The following is a 24,580-nucleotide window of genomic DNA, read 5'->3' on the forward strand; positions in this document are numbered from 1 at the left end:
AGATAAACACTTTAAAATGCAACACAGTTCCTGAAGATGCTTACTCAGGAAATGTCCAAGTAGTCCAAATTTCTGCTTAAGAATGCAAATAACATCAACCAAATGACCCCTCTATTTAAAAAATTGTTTTAATTCCCCATGGGTTCGTAAATGAACAAATTTGTTTAAATTTTTTTTTTTTTTTTTTTTAAGAAATGTCTTTGAGGCCGGCGCTGCCGCTCACTAGGCTAATCCTCCGCCTAGCGGCGCCAGCACACCGGGTTCTAGTCCCGGTTGGGGCGCCGGGTTCTGTCCCGGTTGCCCCTCTTCCAGGCCAGCTCTCTGCTGTGGCCAGGGAGTGCAGTGGAGGATGGCCCAGGTGCTTGGGCCCTGCACCCCATGGGAGTACAGGAGAAGCACCTGGCTCCTGGCTCCTGCCATCGGATCAGCGCGGTGCGCCGGCCGCAGCGCGCCGGCTGCGGCGGCCATTGGAGGGTGAACCAACAGCAAAGGAAGACCTTTCTCTGTGTCTCTCTCTCTCACTGTCCACTCTGCCTGTCAAATATAAAAAAAAAAAATAAATAAAAAAAAGAAATGTCTTTGAGAGGAATAGAGAAGGAGAGTGTTCCCACTGGATGTTTCACTCCCCCAAATTCACACAACGGCATGGGTTGGGCTGGCCCAAGCCAGAAACTCAATCCAAGACTGCCATAGTCCAGATACCCAGTGTGGAGGGCAGGGACCCAACCACTCGGGCCGTCGCCGCCTCTCAGGAAGCTGGAGACAGGAGCTGACGCTGGGAATTGAACCCAGGCACTCCCATGTGGTATGCAGGCATCTGAACTCCTAGGCTCAACACCTGCCTCCAACTGAAATAAATAAATAAATAAATAAATAAATAAATAATAAGGTAGTAGGAAGGAAAAGAACATCCCTTGACTTTAAACAGATAAAGGACGATTGTAGACGTTCAAGGATTTTCTTCTTCTCGTGGCTCTCCTCGTGGTAACAATCATACATTGAAACATAATCTTAAAAAATGTTTTAACAGAGCCGAGGCGGGGATCTTCACACACCTGCTCAACGAGGGCATTTGAGAGCAGCATAACCAGTGCAGGTCTAAGTAGTGGGAAAGCAGTCACTGCCAGGCCCAGTGCGGGCGAGGTCTGAGCTCCAAGTAGGTGACAGGTGAGCCGCATTCATATTTTTAGTTGGTTTTTTTCTCTTCTTAGCAGTTCCTACTGCTCACCAGGCGAGGGCGGTAGGGAGACACCAGTTGGTCGCTCCCCATCTGGTAGTTGCTCCTCCAAGGCTCAGCCTCTGAAGTGGGGCTCAAAAGCCAGGTGCGCCTCCGCGATCCCAGCCTGCCAGCTGAGGATCAGGATCTTGCATGGGGTGACCGGGGAGGCGGCGGAGGTTAACAGGGAGTAGGGTAAGGAGCAGGCCCGAGGTCCTTCTAATACCTCGGGGGCTCTGGGGGAGGAGGGGTCACAGGCCAAAGGGCTCAGGCATGTGACTTGCACGGGTGAACCTTTGACTTTGCGTGCGCTCTGCAGTTAGTGGAAGGAGAGCCACGTGGGGTTAAACGGATTGGGTCCCTTCTCCGCTCAGCCACGGGTCACTGGAGGGCCTCCGTCCAGTCCCTGGCCCCAAGCCTGGGTGCTGCCGGAAGGGCCCCCCCCCCCCCGGTCGCTGGGAGGACGTCCCCGCAGCCCAGTGGCCCGGCCAGCCCACGCTGGGGCGGCGAACCAGGGATCCCTAGTGCCGCGCGAGTCCACGCCCCGGTCTTGGGCGGGGCCGCCCCGCCTCCGGTGCTGCCTGCAGAGTTAAGTCCGAGGCCATGGGGTCTCAGCACCGCCGTCATGGATCAGCTGCGCGCTGGCGTCCGCCTGAGGATCCTGCTGGGACACCTCGGCCACCCCTCGGCCACGGCCATCGTATCCTTGCTCCTGCGTGGGCCGCTCGGACCCGGGCCCGGGGCGATGGCCTCCGTGCGCTCGTCCCAGCTAGGGTCACTTTTCCCCCAGGGCGAGCCGGGCAGCGGGGAGGAGGCCGTGTCCCGAGACGCGGGTGGCCCCGGCGGGCCTCGCTGGCCGCTGTGGCTTTGCTCCATGGTCCGTGCGCCCTTGGGGGTTCGGTTTCTTGCTCTGGGGTCTGGGCAGCTGATCCTGAAGAGGACTTTGCCATTTTTTCTGAGGCTGCTCAGAGCCCTGGACACATATGCAAAGCGCGGTGTGAGCTGGCAGGCAGGTGTTAGGGACGCTCCCCGAGGGGGCTCCAGCGCTTGGCGTGGCGCTGCCCTGCGCCTGCCTGTCCTGGTGGAGCCAGCACTGCTTTCATTCCTTCCTGGGGGTGTGTGGGGGGTGCGTTCTGGGACCCCCCGCGGGACTTTGACACCGTGCCCTGCAAAGGGACTTGGTACCTTGAACCTGCCTCCTCATTGCGGCTTCAGAAGCCACGCCCAGGACTGGGTGCGCTGCTGATGTTGGGTGGCTGTGGATCCGGATACTTGTCTCTGGACGAGGCCCGAGGCCAGGTGCCTGTTCGGGTTAAGGGTTCTCATCCAGAGCATGCGCAGGTCCTTCCAAAGTTCGTGGGAAATGGAATTAAAAGATAAGCTTATTTTGGATCAAAGATAGTTTGAAATCGGGCATGCTGGTCCTTTTGGTAACCCACTAGAAAAACGCCTGGGATTTTTCTTTGAGTGAGTGACCTGCTTCACTGCAGTTCCTCTGCATTTAGAATCTTGAGCTGCCCTGAAGTTGATTACAGCTGTTGATTACAGCTGTTTCTTTTCTTTTCTTTTTATTTTATCTTATTTTATTTTATTTATTTTATTTTTTGACAGGCAGAGTGGACAGTGAGAGAGACAGAGAGAAAGGTCTTCCTTTTGCCGTTGGTTCACCATGCAATGGCCGCTGCGGCCAGCGCGCTGCGGCCGGCGCACCACACTGATCCGATGGCAGGAGCCAGGTACTTCTCCTGGTCTCCCATGGGGTGCAGGGCCCAAGCACTTGGGCCATCCGGCACTGCACTCCCTGGCCACAGCAGAGAGCTGGCCTGGAAGGGGGCAACCGGGACAGAATCCAGCGCCTCAACTGGGACTAGAACCCGGTGTGCTGGCGCCGCAAGGCGGAGGATTAGCCTAGTGAGCCGCGGTGCCAGCCTACAGCTGTTTCTTTTGCCTCGGCGATTGCTCTCCCTGCTGAGTTCCCGAGCAGCAGTGTATCAGAAATTCGGCAAATTTAAGGTTCTGTCCACAAAATAGGGGGCTGGAGGAGATGTTGCAGTCTCACTTGACAGGCTAGGAGAGAGTAAAAACCTTAACGAAGCTCCTTTAACTAAAGCAGAGATGGCCAAAGTGTGGTCCCTGGGCCAGAAGCCCCAGCATCACCAGGGACCTGTTAGAAATGCAGATATTCTAGGGCTCAACTCAAACCTAAGGAATCAGAGTGTGGGGGTGGGGCCCAAATTCTGATGCAAGCTGCAGATTGAGACCCGGTGCTAATACTGTGAGTAGATCTACGTGGGACCAGAGCTGAGATTCCCCAGTCGATTCTCTAACCACTTTTTAAAATTTGATGATGGTGTCGTGGGATGGAGGGTAGAACCTGGTGTTTTCACTGGTGACTCCGGGAACAGTGCTCAGCAGTACAGCTCTCTGCAGTGTTGGAACCGTTCTGTCCATGCACTGTCCATTCTGGTCACTACCTGTCTCATTTGGCTATTGAGCATTTGAAATATGGCAGGGGAGGGATTTCTTTGCTCCAATAAACTCCAATTTAAATAGCCAGGTATGGCCAGTGGCTAGTGGGACAGCCCTGGCTTAGACTTCTGGTGAATGAGTGGTTTACTCTTGCGTGGGCCCCTGGGAACTCTGTTTCTCCCCAGTGGTTTTTCTTGTTTTCAATTCCTTGGCTAACACAGCAGAAGAAATAATTTATTGAACCCGGGTTATCCTTGGCCACAGTGGAGAACAGAACTAGTCCAGAATGTCACAGGCCAAGGGCAAAGGCCATCAAGGACGGTTTTGGTGTCAGCAAAGTGCGTCTCATAGGTGGTTCTGGCGATCCATTGGTGATGAAGTTCCAGATCCTTCCAAGACAGGTTGTAGCTGGGAGCAGGCAGTCCAACAGCTTGTAGCGAAATGTGTCCCGGTGTCCCCAGGATCCGGCACTTCTTACTTCTGCTCCTTTGGCCCCCATGGGCACACAGCCAGCAGCGTACTTGGATGTGTGGTTCATCTTTCTTCTTCTGCACTTCCGCCTGGCATTCGCTTCTTCCTCCACTTGCCTCTCATGGCGCTGAGGTTTCCAAGAGGACACGCTAAAGCCCAGAGCGCTCTTCCCAGTCTTAACTGTTTCTAAAGTGATGTTGATTTTGGAATTAGGAATAATCATTTGAAGTTTAAAACATAATGTGGTTTTTAAAAGGTTTATTTATTTATTTGAAAGGCAGAGTTACATAGGCAGAGAGAGAGAGAGAGGTCTTCCATCCACTGGTTCACTCCCCAGATGGCCACAACAGCTGGAGTGCGCCAATCTGAAGCCAGGAGCCAGGAGCTTCTTTGGGGTCTCTCATGTAGGTGCAGGGGCCCAAGCACTGGACCTTTTTCTACTGCTTTCCCAGGCCATAGCAGAGAGCTGGATCAGAAGCGCAGCAGCTGGGACTCAAACCAGCACCCATATGGGATGCCGGCACTGCAGGTGGTGGCTTTACCCACTACGCCACAGCGCTGGCCCCTCAACTATTTTTTTAAAGGATTTATTTACTTGAAAAAGAGAGTAAGAGAGAGAGAGAGAGAGAGAGAGAGAGAGAAAGAGAGAGAGGCCTTTCATCTGCTGGTTCTCTTCCTAAATGGCCTCAATAGCTATGTCTCGGCTGGGCTGGGCTGGGCTGGGCTAAAGCCAGGAGTCAGGAACTCCATCTGGGTGTCCCATGTGGGTGCAGGGGCCCAAGCATTTGGGCCATCTTCTGCTGCCCTCCCAAGCTCATCAGCATGGAGCTGGACTGGAAGTGGAGCAGCCAGGACTCTTGACCAGGCACTGTGATACCGGATGCTGCTGTTGCATGCAGTGGCTTAACCCACTGCACCACAGCATCAGCCCGTTGTTCCTGAATTTATAGAGGAAACATTTGCACATCATTAAGCAGTGCTCCAGGAGCAACAGCCCAAAAGACACCATGATGCAGGAAGAGGGGAGGCTGAAGTCTGGCTGTGTTCACAACGTTTTACTGAGAGTTATTGACCAAGACTTAGTATCCTGTGAGCCTCTGTGCCTCAGTGTAAACAGACAGAAGCTAATAATTCTGACTCTGACTTGCCTCGCTCCTGGAGTATGGCATTGTCACCACATGCTATGAAGACATTATTGAAGAAATGACATGTGATGACAAGTGACAATCTGAAAAAAGCTCTTCAGACTACAGAACTAATGAGAAAAAACCAGCACGAGATACTACGTCACTGATGTGTAACCATGAAAGAGAGCTTACAAAAAGAATTTTCAGGGGCCGGCACCCTGGCACAGTGGGTTGAAGCGCCGAACTGCAGTGCCGGCATCCCATATGTGCACTGGTTCAAGTCCTGGCTGCTCCACTCCTGATCCAGCTCCCTGCTAGTGTGCCTGGGAAAGTAGCAGAAGACAGCCCAAATGGTCAGGCCCCTGCACCCATATGGGAGACCTAGAGGAAGCTCCCGGCTCCTGGCTTTGAATCAGCCCAGCTCCAGCTGTTACAGCCATTTGGGGAATGAACCAGTGCATGGAAGACTTTCTCTCTCTCTCTCTCTCTCTCTCTCACTCTCCATCTTTACGCTCTCTAAACTCTCTATTTCAAATAAATAAAAAATAAATCTTAAAGAATTTCTTCAAGATACCTAAATTTATACTCAGCTGTGTAGACCCTACTGCTGTTGGAGTTCTTGTTTATTTTACAGGTTTTTTTTTTTTTTTTTAATAGTTTGGACTGAAGTCCCACTAAATTGAAAACCTTCTGTGAACGACACATGCCCCTCTCCTTCTGGAGTTGAACCTTGGAGATTCTTGGTTGTTTAGCAGTTTGGAGAAAGGAGCAGTTCTGTGGACTAAAGCCCATGGCAGCTGCAGAGTGTGGATCCCTCTAAGTGACCTTGGCCCCGTGCTGAGTCTCCCCCACCCAGGATTCCTGCTCTGTACAGCAGGAGTAATAACAGAGTGCTCCGTCTCCAGCCACCTCTAGGGTCCTTGTGAAGATGAAATGAGGTGATAGAGGCCAAAGGGCCTTAGCCGCGGTGTGCACCTGTCCGAGGAGGAGTGAAGTCAGAGCTCCCGGGTCTGTTCAGGAAGATGCCTTTCTCGTGAGAACTGAACTAGCACGGGGGGCTATTTCTCGGAACGGCTGGCTCCTCGGTTTTACCTTATTTGCCTTAATTCACGTCCTAGGTAGCCCACCCCACTTCAGGGACATCTTCCCCTGCCAGTTTCCAGCCTCAGCAATTCCAGTAAGTAGATCCAACTGTGATTTTTTATTTTTTTAAAAAAGATTTATTTTATTTGAAACAGTTACACATAGAGACAAGGAGAGGCAGAGAGAGAGAGAGAGAAAGAGAGGTCTTCCATCCGTTGGTTCACTCCCCAATTAGCCGCAACGGCAAGACCTGTGCCGATTCGAAGCCAGGAGCTTCTTCGGGTCTCCCAAGAGGGTTCTGGGGCCCAAGCACTTGGGCCATCTTCTACTACTTCCCCGGGCCATCAGCAGGCAGCTGGTTTGGAATTGGAGCTGCTGGTATTTGAACCGGTGCCTGTATGGGATGCTGGTGTCACAGGCACATGCTTAACCTACTATACCACAGCACCAGTCCTCCAGAACTAGTTCTAATCAGTAAAGTTGGGGGAAATGTTTCGTGTGTTGACTTTAATTTTCTATATGTAAATTTCAGAAGGAAGGAACAGTATCAAACTACATAACTAATAACCCAGGCATGATATATATTACATTTAAATTAGCTTGTAGTTATATTGACATATTAGCTAGCTAGCATCTCTGGCGTATCTTAAGTCACCTTTGATAGGGAAGGCTTTGACCTTCATAAATATTCTTCTTGTAATAAATATTATTAGCAATAATTCCAATTTTTAAATTGCTGGTTAAGATTTATACTTATTTATGGGATATGATATTGTAATTTGGTACATGTATGCAATGTAAAATGATCAAATAGGGGTAGTTTTACTACCTCCTCAGATACCATTTCTTCTGCTCTCCGTGGTTTCAAGCGCATAATTATTTGTTCTAGAGTCCAGTTACCCTGCTGTGTTACAGAGCAGAAGGGCTCATGTCAAGGAGTGGGTTATGTAGCTTGAGTACTTATGTAGCTGTGTACTTATTTCAATGTTGTCACTTTGATTACTTCTACGAATGCACCAACTAGAAAATTAAAAGTGTATTGAATTGTTTCCCATCTGAAAAACCACTTATATTCATTACACCAAAAATCTTATATACTCATCTATAATTCCATTACTGAAAGGCACTCACTCTTACAAATTATTTTTGATATATTGTTGCAAGTTTTAAACTTTTCTTCTAAGTTTTTATTGATGTATTTTCATTTTATCTGAAAGGGAGAGAGAGAGAGAGAGAAAGACAATGACAAAAAAAGAGAGAGCGAGCTACCACCCCCTGGTTCACTCTCCAAGGAACACAGTAGTTGAGACTAGGCCGAGGCTGAAGCCAGGAGCCCAGAATTCCTTCCAAGTCTCTGACGTGGGTGCAGGAATCCAAGCCGCTGAGCCATCATCTCTTGCCTCCCAGGATGCACATTAAGAGGAAGTTGGATCAGAGATGGAGTAGCCAAGACTCGAACCAGGCACTCAGGAATGGGATGTAGGTGTCTCAGGGGATGACTTACGCTGCTGCTCCAAACACCTGCCCCTGCATCTTTCCACAAGTAGTGTCTTGGCTTTACATCACGGTCCTCATATCGTATTAGAAGAAACATCATCCAAACTATCATATGCCTTTTATTTTTAATATTTATTTATTTGAAAGAGTTACACACAGAGAGAAGGAGAGGCAGAGAGAGAGAGAGAGAGAGAGAGAGAGAGAGAGAGAGGTCTTCTACCCACTGGTTCCCTCCCCAGTTGGCCACAATGGCCAGAGCTGTGCCAATCCAAAGCCAGGAGATTCCTCTGGATCTCCCACTTGGGTTGGTGCAGGGTCCCAAGGACTTGGGCCATTTTCCACTGTTTTCCCAGTGCATAGCAGAGAGCTGGATCAGAGGTGGAGCAGCTGGGTCTCGAACTGGCATTCATATGGGATACTGGCACTACAGGCAGCGGCTTAACCCACTACGCCACAGCACTGGCCCCATGCCTTTTATTTTTAATGCTGGATTCATAAAGTATTGAGTGGATATACAGGGTGTTCAAAAAGTCTGTGGAAAATCCAGAATGTGAAAATACTATGCGTAGATTTCAAAAAAATTCTTTGTACCTCAATAAACTTATATTTTAATTCTATTTCCCTCAAACTTTTTAAGTTCCCTCATAATGTCAGTTAATTTTTCTTCTATTACTGCAGTTTTTTGGGGGGTTAATTATAGTTCATGCTTTTTAGGTTGTTTTAGATTAGTTCCATACAGTTAGGAACAGAAATAACAGATTGGAGAGTAGAGTATGAATCTTTCTTAGGTTCTTGATACAGGTTGTTTCCTTATAATTATAAAGATATTATGGAAATCTTTTCTTCTTTAGGTATACTCTGGATAATAATGTTCTAAGCCTAGAACAGAGAAAATTTTATGAAAAAAACGGGTATCTGGTCATTAAGAATCTGGTGTCGGATGCTGACATTCAGCGCTTCAGGTACGGTAGCACTCTTTGTTCGTTATGAACTGTGTGTTCTGTGGCATGAGGACCCGAGTCAAGACCTGCCTCTTCCTGATCCGTGTTTGCAGTGATTCACTTTGTTAGGAGCTGGGTATGAGCTCTGGGCTAGACTGAGGGCCGCGTCCTGGGCCATCTGCCTAGGTTTCCGCGACTCCATGTCCCCTCCCTGCTACATTTCATCTGTGCAATGGCCATTGGGACAGTGCCGCCATCCCAACGGCTAAGACTAAGTACAGTGACAAGTAAGGAAAACGTAGCAAGTGGGGGCTGGCACGCGGTGAACGCGACTGGCGTGTGGCCATCATTTTTACCCTGCAACCAAAACCACAAAACGGTTTCCCTGCAGGTTTGCCAAGCTGAGCCACGTTTTCATTGTGGTAGGGTGATCCCTGCCTGGCAGTAAGGAGGCCGGCACGTCTGAGGTGGCCTTGTCCCCTCCCTGTTGCCAGGACTATTCTGTTGTAGTGCGGGGAAACCTGCTGCTGGAGACTGTAGGTCCCTCTGGCAGGGCGAGACTGGACAGGTGCTGGGAGCTTGCCTTCATGACACCATATGCAAATTTATTTTCCTAGGAGTGAGTTTGAAAGAATCTGCAGAAAGGAGGTGAGACCACCGGGCTTAATGGTGATGAAAGATGTGGCCATTGTGAAATCTGAGCAAAACCTGAGTGAGAAATCGGTTACCAAGATTCAGAACTTCCAGGAAGACGAGGAGCTCTTCAGATACTGCACCCTGCCCGAGGTCAGAGGCTCTGTGTGCTGGGCTTGTGTGCAGCATCGCCAGGCTGCGAGCCTGCACCCCTGCCCCCAGATCTGCTGCCCCTGCCCCTTCCTGCATGTGGCTCTAAGCGCTGTAGTCTGCAGCTGGAGGTGCTTTGGGCCCCCAGTGGGTATTTCGCGAGTTTTGGTTCGCTCCCGTTGGCTCCTCTGGGTGGGAGCCGGGTATGCCGCAGTAGCGGGGCTCAGCCATGCTACAGTGCCCAGAGCCAGAGCAGCCCCCTCCCCAGACAGAGAATGACCCCACCCGCATCGCCAGGGATGGCAGCCTTGAGGAGCCGTGTGTCTGTTGAGAAGGAACAGAATTCTGGGTGAACGGGACACAGCCCTTCCGAGACAACGGGCGTGAAGTTACTGGGGCCATGATACGTAAACTCATGTATTTTTTTTCTTTTCTTTTCTTTTTAAGATTTACTTGAGATATAGAAGTTACAGACAGAGAAAGGGAGAGAGACAGAGGTCTTCCATCTGCCGGTTCACTCCCCAAATAGCCGCAACTGCTTGAGCTGGGCACAAACGAAGCTATGAGCTAGGAGCTTCTTCCGGGTCTCCCATGTGGGTGCAGGGGCCCAAGGACTTGGGCCATCTTCCACTGCTTTCCCAGGCCATAGCAGAGAGCTGGATCAGAAGTGGAGCCCCTGAGACTTGAACCGTCATCCATATCGGATGCTGATGCTGCTGGCGGCAGCTTTACCTGCTATGCCACAGCACTGGCCCCAGGATGCTTTGGTTTTAAAAATTAGATTTCTTTTTTTGAAAAAGAGTATTCTTTTTTTTTTTTGACAGGCAGAGTTAGACAGTGAGAGATGGAGAGACAGAGAAAAAGGTCTTCCTTCCGTTTGTTCACCCCACAAATGGCTGCTGCAACCGGAGTGCTACACCCATCTGAAGCCAGGAGCCAGGTTCTTCCTCCTGGTCTCCCATGTGGGTGCAGGGCCCAAGCACTTGGGCCATCCTCCAGTGCCTTCCTGGGCCACAGCAGAGAGCTGGACTGGAAGAGGAGTAACCAGGACAGAATCCGGTGCCCCAACTGGAACTAGAACCCAACGTACCGGTGCCACAGGCAGAGGATTAACCAAGTGAGCTGCAGTGCCATCCAAGAGTATTATTGTTTAAGAGTGAACCATATTTGCAAAAAAGATCTAAGCAGGCCAGCCCCCCGGCTCAATAGGCTAATCTTCCACCTGCGGCACTGGTACACCGGGTTCTAGTCCCGGTCGGGGCGCCGGATTCTGTCCCGGTTGCTCCTCTTCCTGTCCAGTTCTCTGCTGTGGCCTGGGTGTGTGTAGTGGAGGATGGCCCAAGTGCTTGGGCCCTGCATCCACATGGGATACCAAGAGAAACACCTGGCTCCTGGCTTTGGATCGGCGTGGTGCACCGGGCAACCGTGCTGTCCACAGCGGCAATTGGAGGGTGAACCAACGGAAAAGAAAGAACTTTCTCTTTGCCTCTCTCTCTCACTGTCCACTCTGCCTGTCCAAAATAAATAAATAAATAAATAAAATTAAAAACAAATAAGAAAATATCCAAGCAGTACACAAAAGGAGTGACCCCATCTCCCGGGACCTCGTTCCCTGTTGAGTATATATGTCGGGAATTCTCTCACTTGTACACCTCCTGCCTGTGTCAGGGATCAGGAACCTCCTGGCTGTCACCTTGTGTTTTTCACTTACAGTGGGTGCCTGTCGTCCTCCCACATCCCTCTGCATGGAGCCATCTGGTAACTTTCAAACTGCAGTATACCAGGGTCTTAGTTTCCGAGCCATTTGTTTGGACTGGCTTTGCAGGAGGCTTCCCAGGGAGTATGGGAATTATAACCAGGTGCTGTTAGAGAGCTTGGTTCCCAGAGGTGGGCTGTACAGGGATGCCACCTGTGCCGTCATGTCCAGGTCCCAGACAAAGGACCGAGGGGAAGCGGCCCCCTGGACTGTCGTGCAGTCCTGTGCTGGAGATGGAACTCGGCTGCGGGATGGTGGGTGACAACTTGTGGTTGGCGAAACGCTGCTGTGAATACCTTGGGTGAATATTAGCAGTTCCTGTAGCGCCCTCAGGAGGTACGAGTTACGTGAATGGTTACTTCTCTGTCCATGTGTTGGGAAGCATCACCAGCACATCGAACTCAACGATTCAGGAAGTTAGTACTGGGGATAAGATTTAGAAGGAAGCTGATGTAATTGAGGCAAGTGACTGGCTAAAGAACAGTACGGAGGACAGCAGGGATGGTGGGGATGGCTCTCAGCCGTGGGGGTTTATAAGCGCCAGCCCAAGTGAAGGTGCACAGTCCCAGGCTTGGTGTAGACAGAACCGTGAGGCCTGCCTCTCGAGCTGTTTGTACATTTCAAGTGTTTCAGGCTGTAACTGCCAACATTCCCGACCTAGCAGAGATCAGGCTGTGAGGAGGAGCGGGCCCTGCCTCCTGTTTTGGAATCAGACCTGGCCCACGCTTGAATGCCGTCTTCTTCCCTGATCTGACTTCTGAGTCTTGGGTTTATCCGTGCGGGACTTTCACCTTCAGGGCTTCTTTGGAAGACGGAGTGAATTTTCAGGCGTTGTGTAAGGCTTAGATGGCCCGATGTGTCGTGGGCATTTGGTTGGGAGTCCGTGGCTGGGGTCCCTGTGTGGCGCAGCACCCCACCCCCAGAGCCCGGGACCTTGTCAGGTGCTCTCGGTGCAGCTCCCCCTTGGCTGTGCCACACAATGCTCCCAGGTCATGATCGAGTCAGCATCTTGATTCCCACGTGACTGCCAACTGCACAGGCACAGGACCTGCTTTTCTTGTCCACTGCTGCACGCCTGCTTCCTGTGACTGGGCCTGCTTCCCGCCTATGTGAAGACATGGAGGGGAGGGCACACTGGTTGTGCAGTGTCCTCTGAGCTGCTGCCCTGCTCTGACCTGGACGCTCCTGACAGCAGTGAATCCTGCTGGGCTCTTCCTTTCTTCTCTTACTGTCTGAGAGGCAGACTGATGGAGAAATCTCCACTCACAATTCTACTCCACAGATGCCCATAAGTGTCCAGGGCTGGGCCTGCCAAAGGTGGGCGCTGGAACTCAATCCAGGTCTCCCACGTGGGTGGCAAGAACCCAGCGACTTGAGCCATCAGCTGCTCCCTCCCAGCGTGTGCACGAGCAGGGAGCTGGAATTGGGCACAGAGCTGGGACTCAAACCCAGCTGCCGGGCCAGATGCTCCCCTTGGGCCCACTTAGGCAGGGTCGTTCTTGTGCAGGGTCTCCAAGAAGAAAAAGGAAGCCGTTTCTCCCTGGGCACTGTCTGTGGCTTTGGGTGGCAGAAGGGCTGGTCCTGGCCTTCTAGGCTGATACCTTACAGAAACGCACCCCTTTCTTGTAGAAGAGAAACAGGTTATATTCCCAGCTACTCAGACAAGCCTGCCCAATTCAACGGGTTGTAGATTTAGAGTGGTTTCCAGTTTCTGGATTTTCTGCCATGCTTTGTTCGCAGTGTTGTGAAATACTGACTGTTACCATCTTGCCTGTCATAGAGGAGTTGGCCTTGGTGCCACTGGCCTGTACTTCTGATTGCCCATGAAGCTTTGTTCCTTCCCCTCCCCGCTTTTTTTCTTAGATCTTGAAATACGTGGAGTGCTTCACCGGACCCAATATTATGGCCATGCACACAATGCTGATTAACAAACCTCCAGATGTTGGTAAAGGACTCTTCTTATTTTTTTTTTAATTTAATTTTATTTTTTTTAAACTTTTATTTAATAAATATAAATTTCAAAAGTAGAGTTTTGGATTATAGCGTTTTCCCCCCCGTAACCTCCCTCCAACCCTCTTTCTTTTTTTTTTTTTAACTTTTATTTAATGAATATAAATTTCCAAAGTACAGCTTATGGATTACAATGGCTTCCCCCTCATAACGTCCCTCCCACCCGCAACCCTCCCCTTTCCCACTCCCTCTCCCCTTCCATTCTCATCAAGATTCATTTCCGTTTCTCTTTATATACAGAAGATCAGTTTAGCATATATTAAGTAAAGATTTCAACAGTTTGCTCCCACACAGAAACATAAAGTGAAAAATACTGTTTGAGTACTAGTTATAGCATTAAATCACAATGTACAGCACACTAAGTGCAAAGATCCTACATGAGGAGTAAGTGCACAGTGACTCCTGTTGTTGACTTAACAAATTGACACTCTTGTTTATGGCATCAGTAATCACCCTAGGCTCTTGTCATGAGCTGCCAAGGCTATGGAAGCCCCCTGAGTTCACTGGTGGGTGGCATGGGTCCAAGCACTTGGGCCATCTTCTGCTGCCTTCCCAGGTGCATCAGAAGGGAGCTGCGTTGGAAGTGCAGCATTCAGGACTCGAACCAGCGCTCATAAAGGATGCCAGCATTGTAGGTGGTACTTAACCAGCGGTGCCACCACAGTACTCCAGGACTCTAATTATTAAGGAGAAGCAAGAAAAAATTGTTCAATTAACATATGTGAGGTTGATGTTCTGACCTTGGTGGTGCAGAACTTCCAGGCTTCTGGCTCAGACTGGCTTTGCTCCTGCAGTTGTAGTGGCTGGTTCACTCCCCAAATGGCCACAATGACCAAAGCTGGGCCGATCCAAAGCCAGGAGCTTCTTCTGGGTCTCCTACGCAAGTGCAGGGGCCCAAGGACTTGGGCCACAGTAAACTGCTTTCTCAGGCCATTGCACAGAGCTGGATCGGAAGTGGAGCAGCCAAGACTGAAACCCCCACCCATATGGGATGTGGCACTGCTACTCCACAGTACTGGCCCCTTCGCACTTGATTTGACATCCAGTTGGTTGCTTCTCTCTTGAGGTTGATTTTTCTGTAGTGTTGTTTCATTTGCCTGGGGATAGTTCATTTTTCCGGTTTTCCAGGCAAAGGATAAGGAATTCTGAGACTTGGACAAATGTCTTTTTAAGACATTAGATTTAATTTGATTATTTATTTAAAATTTAAAAAAAATTTGAGAAGAAAAGAGAGAGAGCGAGAGCCCTCTCAAGAAAGAGCCCATCTTCTGATTCACTCCCTGATACTTGCAATGCCTGGGGCTGGGCCAGGAACTCAATCCAGGTACCCACCTGGGTGGCAGGAACTAAGGTACTTGAACCATCTTCACCCAGTGCCTTCCAGGGTGCAGAGTGGCAAGAAACTGGAGTTAGGAGTCAGGACTGAGTATCACGCCCAGGCATCTGAATGGGGATGCAGATGTCCTCACCAGTGTCTTAACCACGGGGCCTCTTGTCTGCCCTTGAACAGCTTTTAACAGCAGGTTCTCTTTCAGGCAAGAAGACGTCCCGTCATCCCTTGCACCAGGATCTGCACTATTTCCCCTTCCGGCCCAGCAATCTCATTGTTTGTGCGTGGACCGCGATGGAGCACATTGACCGGAACAACGGTTGTCTGGTGGTGCTTCCCGGCACCCACAAAGGCCCCCTGAAGCCGCACGACTACCCGCAGTGGGAGGTAGGTCTGTCTAGGAGCCGAATCTCCTTCCCAGTTTTAAATTTCACTCAGCATCCATAAAGAGCATACAGAGGAGAGGGCACTGCCTTTCTTAGCCAAGCGCTGTCCCGAGACTTAGAAATGTGATCAGCGCCAGTTGGAGGATGTCAGACCAAACACCCAGTGTAGTTGTCCTTTGAACACGCGTTTGAAAACCGGCCCAGGTGGAGAACTTGAGCAGGTGCTGCGGAGGGCCCGAGATGGCATGGCCTAATCGCAGAGGAAGACATAAGCACTTCAGCCCTGGATGTGGGTGATACGTGCCCCCGAGTCTGCTCGCTGACCGTGGCTCTGAGAGCGGAGAAGAGGATGGGACCGTGTGCTGCAACTGCAGAGGCCATCGGGGCTCTGTGGAGGGCTGCGCGGGGGAGAATGGCCCAAGCAGGAGGCCTGGGTTAAAGGGCAGAGAGCAGAAAGAGAGAGAGAGACAGAGCTCTTCCATCTGCAGGTTCACTCCCCAAATGATCACAACAGCCAGGGCTTGGCCAGGTCTCCCCCATAGGTGGCAGGGACACACGTACTTGACACCTGCTGTGTCACAGGATTTGGGTCAGCAAGAAGCTGGGTCCAGAAGCCTAGGAACCAGGACTCAAACCAGGCATTCTGATGTGGCATGTGGGTTTCCCAGTCATCATCTTTGCCCCAAACTGAGCATATTTTGAATCTATAACATGATCACTTTGACACACACACACACACACACACAAACACACCCTTGTGCAATCCCCACCACAATCGAGATAAGCTCTCTCTCTCTCTCTCTCTCTTTTTTTTTTTTTTTTGAAAGGCAGAGTGGACAGTGAGAGAGAGAGAGACAGAGAGAAAGGTCTTCCTTTGCCGTTGTTTCACCCTCCAATGCGGCCGGTGCACCGCGCTGATCCGATGGCAGGAGCCAGGTGCTTCTCTTGGTCTCCCATGGGATGCAGGGCCCAAGCACTTGGGCCATCCTCCACTGCACTCCCTGGCCACAGCAGAGAGCTGGCCTGGAAGAGGGGCAACCAGGACAGAATCGGGCGCCCCGACTGACCTAGAATCCGGTGTGCCGGTGCCGCAAGGCGAAGGATTAGCCTAGTGAGCTGCAGCGCTGGCGAGATAAGCTCTCTTAATCACAGGTAAACACTGAGTTACTTTCTGGCTTTGTGCATCCGTGCAGCTGTAGATGCTGGGGACTGTTAAGCTCCTTTAAGCCAACGAGTGGCGGCATCAGATCGGTCCTTGAGGAAGGATAGGCTGACACTCTCGCCCAGGATGCACTGGAGCTGTGGGTGTCCAGAGCCAGAGGAACCAGAAGGAGACCATGAGCATTTGAGGCATAAGAAGAGGAGGTTGGGAAGGCCTGAGAGACCGTTGGGCTGGAAGAGCACCTGTGGCTGAGCAGGAAGTGGGGGTTGTGGGTCTTCAGAAGTGAAGAACCTCTGAACGTTCGTCTCCGTTAGAATTCTTGCACGGATGATTAGTGTCACGTGAAAATATTTGAGTCTGATCCTGTTAGAAAAACTTGGAATTGTGAGATCATCCATGAAGTTCCGGTTTTGGTGAGAGTTAGTGCAAGTAAGCAGCAGGAGAGGCTCTGGATGCCTTAGGCCGAGGGATGTCTGTAGGGCTCCAGGGCCAGGATGGGGCTGTGCCCCTCTGCGGGGCTCAGAGTGGTGGCAGCTGCGGGGCTGGAGGGTCTGACTCGCGGAGCCTGGGTCACGTTTCCAACTTTTGCCAGAAGAGAAGGGCACTGGGTCAAGGTTCACCACTCTGCAGCAGGGAAGTGGGCGTAGACAGAGGGGATTTGGGATCCCTTGGGAAGGGGAATGGGTGCTCCTGCCTCCCTGCCCCCCAGTGACCCATGTAAACTCCCACACTGTGAACTTTATTGTCTTTCTCGCTGTCTGTCTTTCCTCTCTCCCTTCCTTCCCTCCTCCCTCTCTTTCCCTCGCTGTCTCCCTCCCTCCCTCTGTTCCTTCCTTCCTTCTCTTTTTCTTTCAGAGACAAACACAGCGCATGCATGCACTCCCATCTACTGGTTCACGCTTCCCAGAAACCCGCAGTGGCAGAGTCAAGGAGCTGGGAGCTCAGGCCAGGTCTCTCATGTGGGTGGCAGGAACCCAAGTACTTTTTTTAAAAATAGGAGCTTACAGCTTATTATTTTATTTATTTTTAAAGATATTTTTATTTATTTGAAAGGCTGAGTCACAGAGAGAGGTAGAGACTGAGAGAGAGAGGTCTTCCATCCACTGGTTGACTCCCCAGATGTCCAAAACGGCCAAAGCTGTGCAGATCCGAAGTCAGGAGCCAGGAGCTTCTTCTGGGTCTCCCACGTGGATGCAGGGGCCCAAGGACTTGGGCCATCTTCCACTGCTTTCCCAGTCCATATCAGAGAGCTGGTCGGAAGAGGGGTAGCTGGGACTAGAACCAGCGCCCATATGGATTGCCGGTTTTAGCACTTCAGGCCAAGGCTTTAACCCACTGTGCCATAGCACCGGCCCCAGGAACCCAAGTACTTGACCCATCACCTGCTGCCTCCCAGGGTCTGCATTAGTAGGAAGCTGGAGGCGGGTATGGAACTCAGGCCCCTGATGTGGAGTGTAGGCATCTACACAGCTAAGCCAAACACACACCCTGAGGCTTGCAAGCTTTACATGCTTCTCACTTGAGTTTCTGAAATAAAGATGTAACCCATTACCTAAAGCAATAACTTGCTTTGGAAACAGTTTTAAACAAACACCAAATGTATTCTTTTTGTTTTTTTTTTTTTTCTTACTAAGGACGTGACATAAATGGTTTTGAGCAAAAAGTAAATAAAGTACAAATTGAGCATTTCCACCCTGCCCCTATTTCAGAAGGACTGGCTTCTCAGAGACGCACCCCTGTAATGGAGAAGAATGTTCGCGAGCTCTGGGAGAGGACACTGCTGGCAAAGACTGTTACAGAGTCAGCTGGCAGGGTCAGGAGGAGGGCAGGGAAGGGTCGACCCGTACTGATCCAAAAGGCAAAGCCCGTCTGTGGCTTCCTGTTTGACTCAGTCATGAAATTTCAAAGATTTAATACCAACACATGACTTCTCAAACCAGGCACCCGAGAGGCTTTTGCGTATGGAAAAATTTGGCTTTCCTTATTTTTTTAAAATAATTATTTATTTATTTTAAAGGCAGAGATACACACATACATACACACACACATACACACACGCAGTGAGAGAGGGAAAGAGAGGGAGAGAGCAAGAGAGCGCTTCCATCTGCTGGTTCCCTCCCCTAATGGCTGCAAGGGCTGGGGTTGGGCCAAGCTAAAGCCTGGAGCTTCTTCCTGGTCTCCCACATTGGTGCAGGCACCCAGGCACTTGGGCCATCTTCTGTTGCCTCCCCAGGCACATTAGCAGGAAGCTGGATTGGAAGTGGAGCAGCCAGGACTTGAACTGGAGCCCACATGGGATGCCAGCAATATAGGCAAAAGCTCAACCCATGTACCACAGTGCTGGCCCCTGAAAACTTTTCCAAGACTCTGATTCAGATGTCTCTTTCTCTTGGAAGAACAGAGAGCGCCCGTGCTTCTGTAGTGAGCCGTTGAACAAGTTTTTACTGATGCTGCTGCTACCTCGTGTTTAGCTGTGTCTTCTCTTGTGTGTCGCAGGGAGGAGTTAACATAATGTACCACGGGATCCAGGACTACGAGAAGAACAACGCCCGCGTGCACCTTGTGATGGAGAAGGGGGACACAGTTTTCTTTCATCCTTTGCTCATCCATGGGTCCGGGCGGAACAGAACCCAAGGCTTCCGGAAGGTATGCGTTCACGTTGCTGCAGCTCTCAGAGATGATGAGTTAGAAACAAAAATTTTAAGATATATGAAAATGTGAAGGGTGTGCGAGTTTTAACTAAACTGGACTTTAGTCCAGTTTGTTTACCAGGAAATCAATTTGTGGGCCTTGTGCCTTTTTGGCTCTTATCAGTGAGAAGCCAGAGGACCTCAGGATCCTAATCATGTGGATATTACTACTGACACATGAACGTGCTCGGGATTGCTTCTTCTGGGGCAAAAATGTGGAATTTAGATGCTTGTGTAAAGGATAACCAGAGGGAACTTCATGTTAATATTACTGCTGGGAAAACAGTATTGAGCCAATACACGTTGTATTGATTCTGAATTGATTGCCCTGAAGCCAGAACGAACAGCAGCCATATATATATATATATATATATATATATATATATATATATATTTTAATCCCTTGGCCTTAGAAGGTTTTAATTTCATTGCTTGCATTCAAAAGGGAATGAGGATCCTCACACACCCCGGATGGTTGACTTCTTGGTCTCACAGACTGACAGTCCCGTGGGTGCACATTCTCCCAGGATAACATGCTGTCCACACCCAATACTGGAGCTCCTTTGGGGCCCAGTGGGGCTTTCCAGTTCATCATGCTGTTCCCACCAATCCCTGAAGCCTCTCTGAGGCCAAAGGTCAGGGGTCACATTTCATGTTCCATCCATTCATTTTCTTCCCCGGGCTCAGTAGGGCCCAGATTAGGCTGAGGCAAGTTGAGGCAGCCTCCCAAGCGGGAAAATTAAAGGGGATGAGGCCAGCGCTGTGGTGTAGTAGACTAAGCCTCTGCTTATGGTGCTGGCATCCGATATGGCTGTTGGTTCGTGTCCCAGCTGCTCCTCTTCCAATCCAGAGTCTACTATGGCTGGGAAAGCAGTGGAAGATGGCCCAAGTACTTGGGTCCCTCCACCCACATGGGAGACCCGGATGAAGCTCCTGGCTTTGTCCTGGCCCAGCTCTGGCCATTGTGGTCATTTGGGTAGTGAACCAGCGGATGGAGGACCTTTCTGTCTCTCTCTGTCTCTGTACTTGACCTCTCAAAAAAAAAAAAAATAACACTTAAAAAAATTGAGAGGATTCCAATAAAACCTCAGCAATCAAGGTCCCTAACATGTTTCCCAAGTCACAACGAACACAAACAACCCATCCTGTGCAACAATGCCAGAATCTTAAATAGAAGATGGGATTGGACTCTGCACTCACACAGCCCTCCGAGCCACAGGAGTGAGGAGGTGCAGGGACAGTTATGCAAATGCGCTATGGGTTTTACTACATGGACTGTGCAGTGTTCCTTCAGGATGTTTTCAGTGGCCTTAATGCCCCAGAAAAATATTAATCATCATGACATAACAATGTGAATGCCAGTGCACACATGTTTGCCTTTGCCTGGGGCTCTGCTGTGGCTACACGGGGGCTCACCTAAGGAAATGGAGTTTGTCACTCCACTCTCTGGAAGCTCCATGTGTTGGGGAAAGTAGTAAGTCCTCCTGCAGGGTGCAGTCACCTTAAGATATCTGACCTGTGGCAAAGACAGTGAGTTTTAACGTTGCTTTGCCACTTAGGTCTGTGTATAAGTTTTTCTAGAACGGAAAGAACCACATAACTTAAGCCTTTGCCTTGAAGGAAACAGCGGCCTTGGCCTTGAAGTGTTCCCTCTGATTTGCGAGGAGGTGGGCATGGGTTTTCTTTCCACGGTGTCTTTTGTTTTCATGCTTGCCATCAGAATACTAACCCTCCCAAATTTGGCAGGGGGCCTAGCCTTGGAACTAAGAAGATGACGGGCTACTTGGGATACCTGGCTTTGTGGGGCTTAGGAAAATCCCATGGCAAAGTTCTCTCACCTAGGGGATTGTGTTTCCTGTCCCCTCCATACCTTTTCTTTTCTTAAAGATGTATTTTTTATTTAAAAGGCAAAGTGACAGAGAAAGAGAGAGAGAGAGAGAGAGAGAGAGAGAGAGAGAGAGAATCTTTGATGCACTGGTTCACTCCTCAAATGGCTGTAATAGCCAGAGCTTGGCCAGGCTGAAACCAGAATCCTGGAAGTCTGTGTGGGGCAAGGACCCAAGTGCTTTCCCAAGAGAGGTCTTCCATCCACTGGTTCCTCCTCCCCCCAATTAGCTGCAATGGCCAGAGCTGGGCTGATCTGAAGCCAGGAGCCAGGAGCTTCTTCCAAGTCCACACATGGGTGCAGGGGACCAAGTAATTAGGCCATCTTCTACTACCTTCCCAGGCCCTAGCAGAGAGCTGGATTGGAAGAGGAGCAGCCAGGACATGAACCAGTGCCCATATGGGACGCTGGTGATATAGGCAAAGGCTTAGTTCACTATGCCACAGCACCAGCCCCCCATCTACACCTTTTAAAAAACAATGATGGGCTCAGCTGCCTCAGTTATCACACCTGGTTCAAACCATTTGTAAATTTTCAGTTAGCCTTTAACTGGGGTCCTGGGAGAGGGGTGGAGCTGAGCTACAGAGAGACTGAATTTGTGTCCCATGGAGCAGGCTTCCAGTGTAGAATTGGCTGGGTAAGAGAAGGCCTCCCTGCCTGGTTGGTTGCTGGCAGCAATGGGATGTGTTTCTCAATTTCACCACTCTCTATAGGCCATTTCCTGCCATTACGCCAGTGCCGACTGCCACTACATTGATGTGGAGGGCACCATCCAAGAAAACATTGGGAAGGAAGTTTCACGAATGGTGGATAAATTCCAGGGCTATGAGGGCACCGTGGACTTGAAGGTACGCTTGTGAAAAATAAGGTACTGGTGTCACGTGTGTCTTCAGATGCTTCACGGTTCTCCCACCCAGTTTAATTCTGGGAGGTGCAGAGTGCACTGCTGAGCCGCACTGAGAGTGGCAGTGGCCTTTCCAGCTGCACCTGCTTCCCCCTGCAGGGGACCCGGGCACCTGCAGCTGCCGCTCTGTGTCTTGGGGAGGTCCCACAGTGTGAGGTCAGACCTGTTGCACACAGCACAGACAAGAACAAAAGTAGGAAGCAGATTTCGGTGAGATAAAATGAAGCTCAGAACGCTACCTTCTGAAGGCAGAGCAGGGCAGGTCCAAGTTCGGGATGGCCATCACAGGCCTCCTGTTCACCACAGAATCACGCATTTGGCCATTAGCAAAGCCAGTGAGGCTGCCAGAGAGCAATGCCCAAGCACATGTTCCTTTTGGTAAACTTGCCTCTGGGGTTTGAGGAGAGGCGCAGCTTGCGTACAGCAGGGGTAAAGATCAGGAACATTCATTGAGTAGGGCCATGAAACAGTGCTGCATATGCTCTCTTGTGGACACGCATCACGCGTGCATCATCATTTTTAGCTAGTGGATATTCTGCTGAAGACCAGTAGACGGATTATCAGTCAAGCCAAATAACTAAACGTGGTGACCTTAGTTCCTGTAATATGCGCGTTTTATCTGTTCTTGATATGTAATTTGTAATAGATAATGACAAGTGCAATGGCAAATGCCTCCGAGGGAGACGGGCTACCACAGGGACTCTGGGCTGCTGAGTGGGCTGTAGGACACTGCCTGCCAAGGCAGCCACCAGCCGTTGCCAGTCACAGTCTGAAGTAGCTTCCCAGTGTGAGAATCTTCTTCCTTCATTTCCTGCAGGTGTGACCCCAGCTGACATGTCTTGGCTTGGCATTTTTCCCTCGAAATCTTGTCCCTTGCCTTTTGTTCAGTCCTTAAAATGCCTCACACAGTCAACCTAATCTGTCCACTGGGACTTCTGTCTGACACCCTGAATTTTAACATAGGACAAACACAGTATGGGGTCAGCTCTGCTTAATTGCAAGTTCTGTGTCTGTAGATCAATCATCCAAAGTATAAAAGAGAAGCAGAAACATTTTAAAAAATATTCCACTAGACTCAAATATGTACAGACTTGTTCCTTATTAACGAGCAGACAGTCAAAGCTACCGGTGACCAGCAGACAAATTATCTGTGTCATTAGTCCCTGAATGATCCAGAACAACTGTTTACATAGCATTGTCATTGTACTAATATTATGAAGACTCTAAAGATGACTTGAAGTAGGCAGGAGGATGTGCACAGGTTAGATTCAGGTTTTATACACTACTTGATACTCAGATGAGGGACTGGAGCAGCCTCAGATGTTGTATTCCCTGGGGGTCCTGGAACCAGTGCCCTGAAGATATGATGAGGTCCAGCTGCACATATGTTTGAATTCAGCAAGGCTGTGCTGAATAAATGCCTCCTATATTTACTGGGAATGGCGGTGCTAATTGTTGTGATCTGCTCTATAATTCTTTGTGAGGTATCAAAGCACGTTCACGTCCATTCTCCTGTTTTCTTCTCCCACACCGAAAGGAGCAGTCAGCACAGCTCCATGCTGTGTAGGAGAACATGAGTCCCAGTGGTTGGTGCAAGTTCCCTTAGCAACATAAGAATTCAGAGGTCTAATTTAAAACCATCCTTTCCACCATATCTTTTGCCCAGAAATAAATAATAAACAAGGAGTTCTAAATTGTGTCATCAAAAAACAAAGGAAAAAAAGCAACAAACAAATTAGTAACCCAAGACACTGGTTTTCCCGGTTAGGATGTAATCAGGAGTAGAATGTTCTAGATGGCTCAAGCAGTTAGCATAAAGGGCGGCAGGGAAGTGCAGAGGAAACTCTTCAGGAACTGGCGATGTTACGAGACATTCCCTGCAGTTAGCAGGTGCACCACCTCAGCCAGGGCTGGCGATGTGGGGCCCCCACTGACTTAGTGTGGTGGCACTATTTTAGATATTACGTTAATTGGAGTCTCAGAACATGGTTTACTTACTAACCAGTGTAGCAATTATGGGGAAATTTTCCCCCTATTTAACCCTATGTAGATGGTGAATAGGCAAATAGAAGTATTCCATAAATTCCTTCTGTTTGGCCTTATTTCCAGGATATTTTTATATTTCGAAGTCGACTTGTGAAGGGGGAACGAGTCAACCTTTGAAACCACCCTTCGCTAAAACTCTCCTACAGGAACGCCAAACAAAACCAGGTGTCAGAAGAAAACCCTTCCCTTGTGATGGTGTCATCTGTGCTATCACTCGTTAACAAAATCACAAACCATGGCTCAGGTACTTGATTGCATACAGTGAATTCTGCAGTGCAATGAGGGTGTGGTGATGGAAGTAAAAACAGTAAAACTGAAATAGTATTGTCTCAAGGAAAATCATCTGGGGTTACAACAAGATTAATAAAGATAGTTGACATATAATTTCAGTGTGTGAAGTCGGTTTATTTCATTCAGTTGCTGAAATGAATGCTTTGGAACTCAGGAAGAGCTGAGGTTTGCGTTTCTGTCCTGATAAACCCACAGCCTACCAATTTCCTGTCGTGACAGATGCTTCTCCAACTGAGAACACCATATAACACATTGACCTTTTATTAAAGGCTTAAGGAGGACATAATAAAGACACAGTAAGGGTCTGATACAGGCCTCCTTGCACAACTTCCTCACCCCAACTGTCCTCCTTAAGAAACCCACCTGGTATTTCTGTTCTTTTAAAAATTAGTTTATTTATTTGAGAGGCAGAGTTACAGACAGAGAGGGGGAGAGGCAGAGAGATCTTCTATCCACTGTTTACTCCCTACGTGTCCGAAGACAGGAGCCAGGAGCATCTTCTGGGTCTCCCATGTGAGTTCAAGGGCCCAAGC

General features: G+C 49.7%; 1 protein-coding gene across 1 annotated transcript; it reads left to right on the plus strand.

Moving 5' to 3' along the window:
- The first annotated feature begins 1,671 nt into the window (after positions 1-1,671).
- Positions 1,672-24,140, plus strand: LOC127482758 (phytanoyl-CoA dioxygenase, peroxisomal). Its single transcript, XM_070054960.1, has 9 exons — positions 1,672-1,916; positions 6,402-6,460; positions 8,715-8,825; positions 9,422-9,590; positions 13,207-13,288; positions 14,889-15,070; positions 18,728-18,877; positions 21,520-21,654; positions 23,820-24,140. The coding sequence occupies exons 1-9, from the start codon at positions 1,842-1,844 to the stop codon at positions 23,871-23,873; spliced, it is 1,017 nt and encodes a 338-aa protein (XP_069911061.1). The 5' UTR covers positions 1,672-1,841; the 3' UTR covers positions 23,874-24,140.
- Positions 24,141-24,580: the final 440 nt, after the last annotated feature.

Source organism: Oryctolagus cuniculus, chromosome 13 (assembly GCF_964237555.1).
Source record: "Oryctolagus cuniculus chromosome 13, mOryCun1.1, whole genome shotgun sequence".
Classification (NCBI taxonomy): Eukaryota; Metazoa; Chordata; class Mammalia; order Lagomorpha; family Leporidae; genus Oryctolagus; species Oryctolagus cuniculus.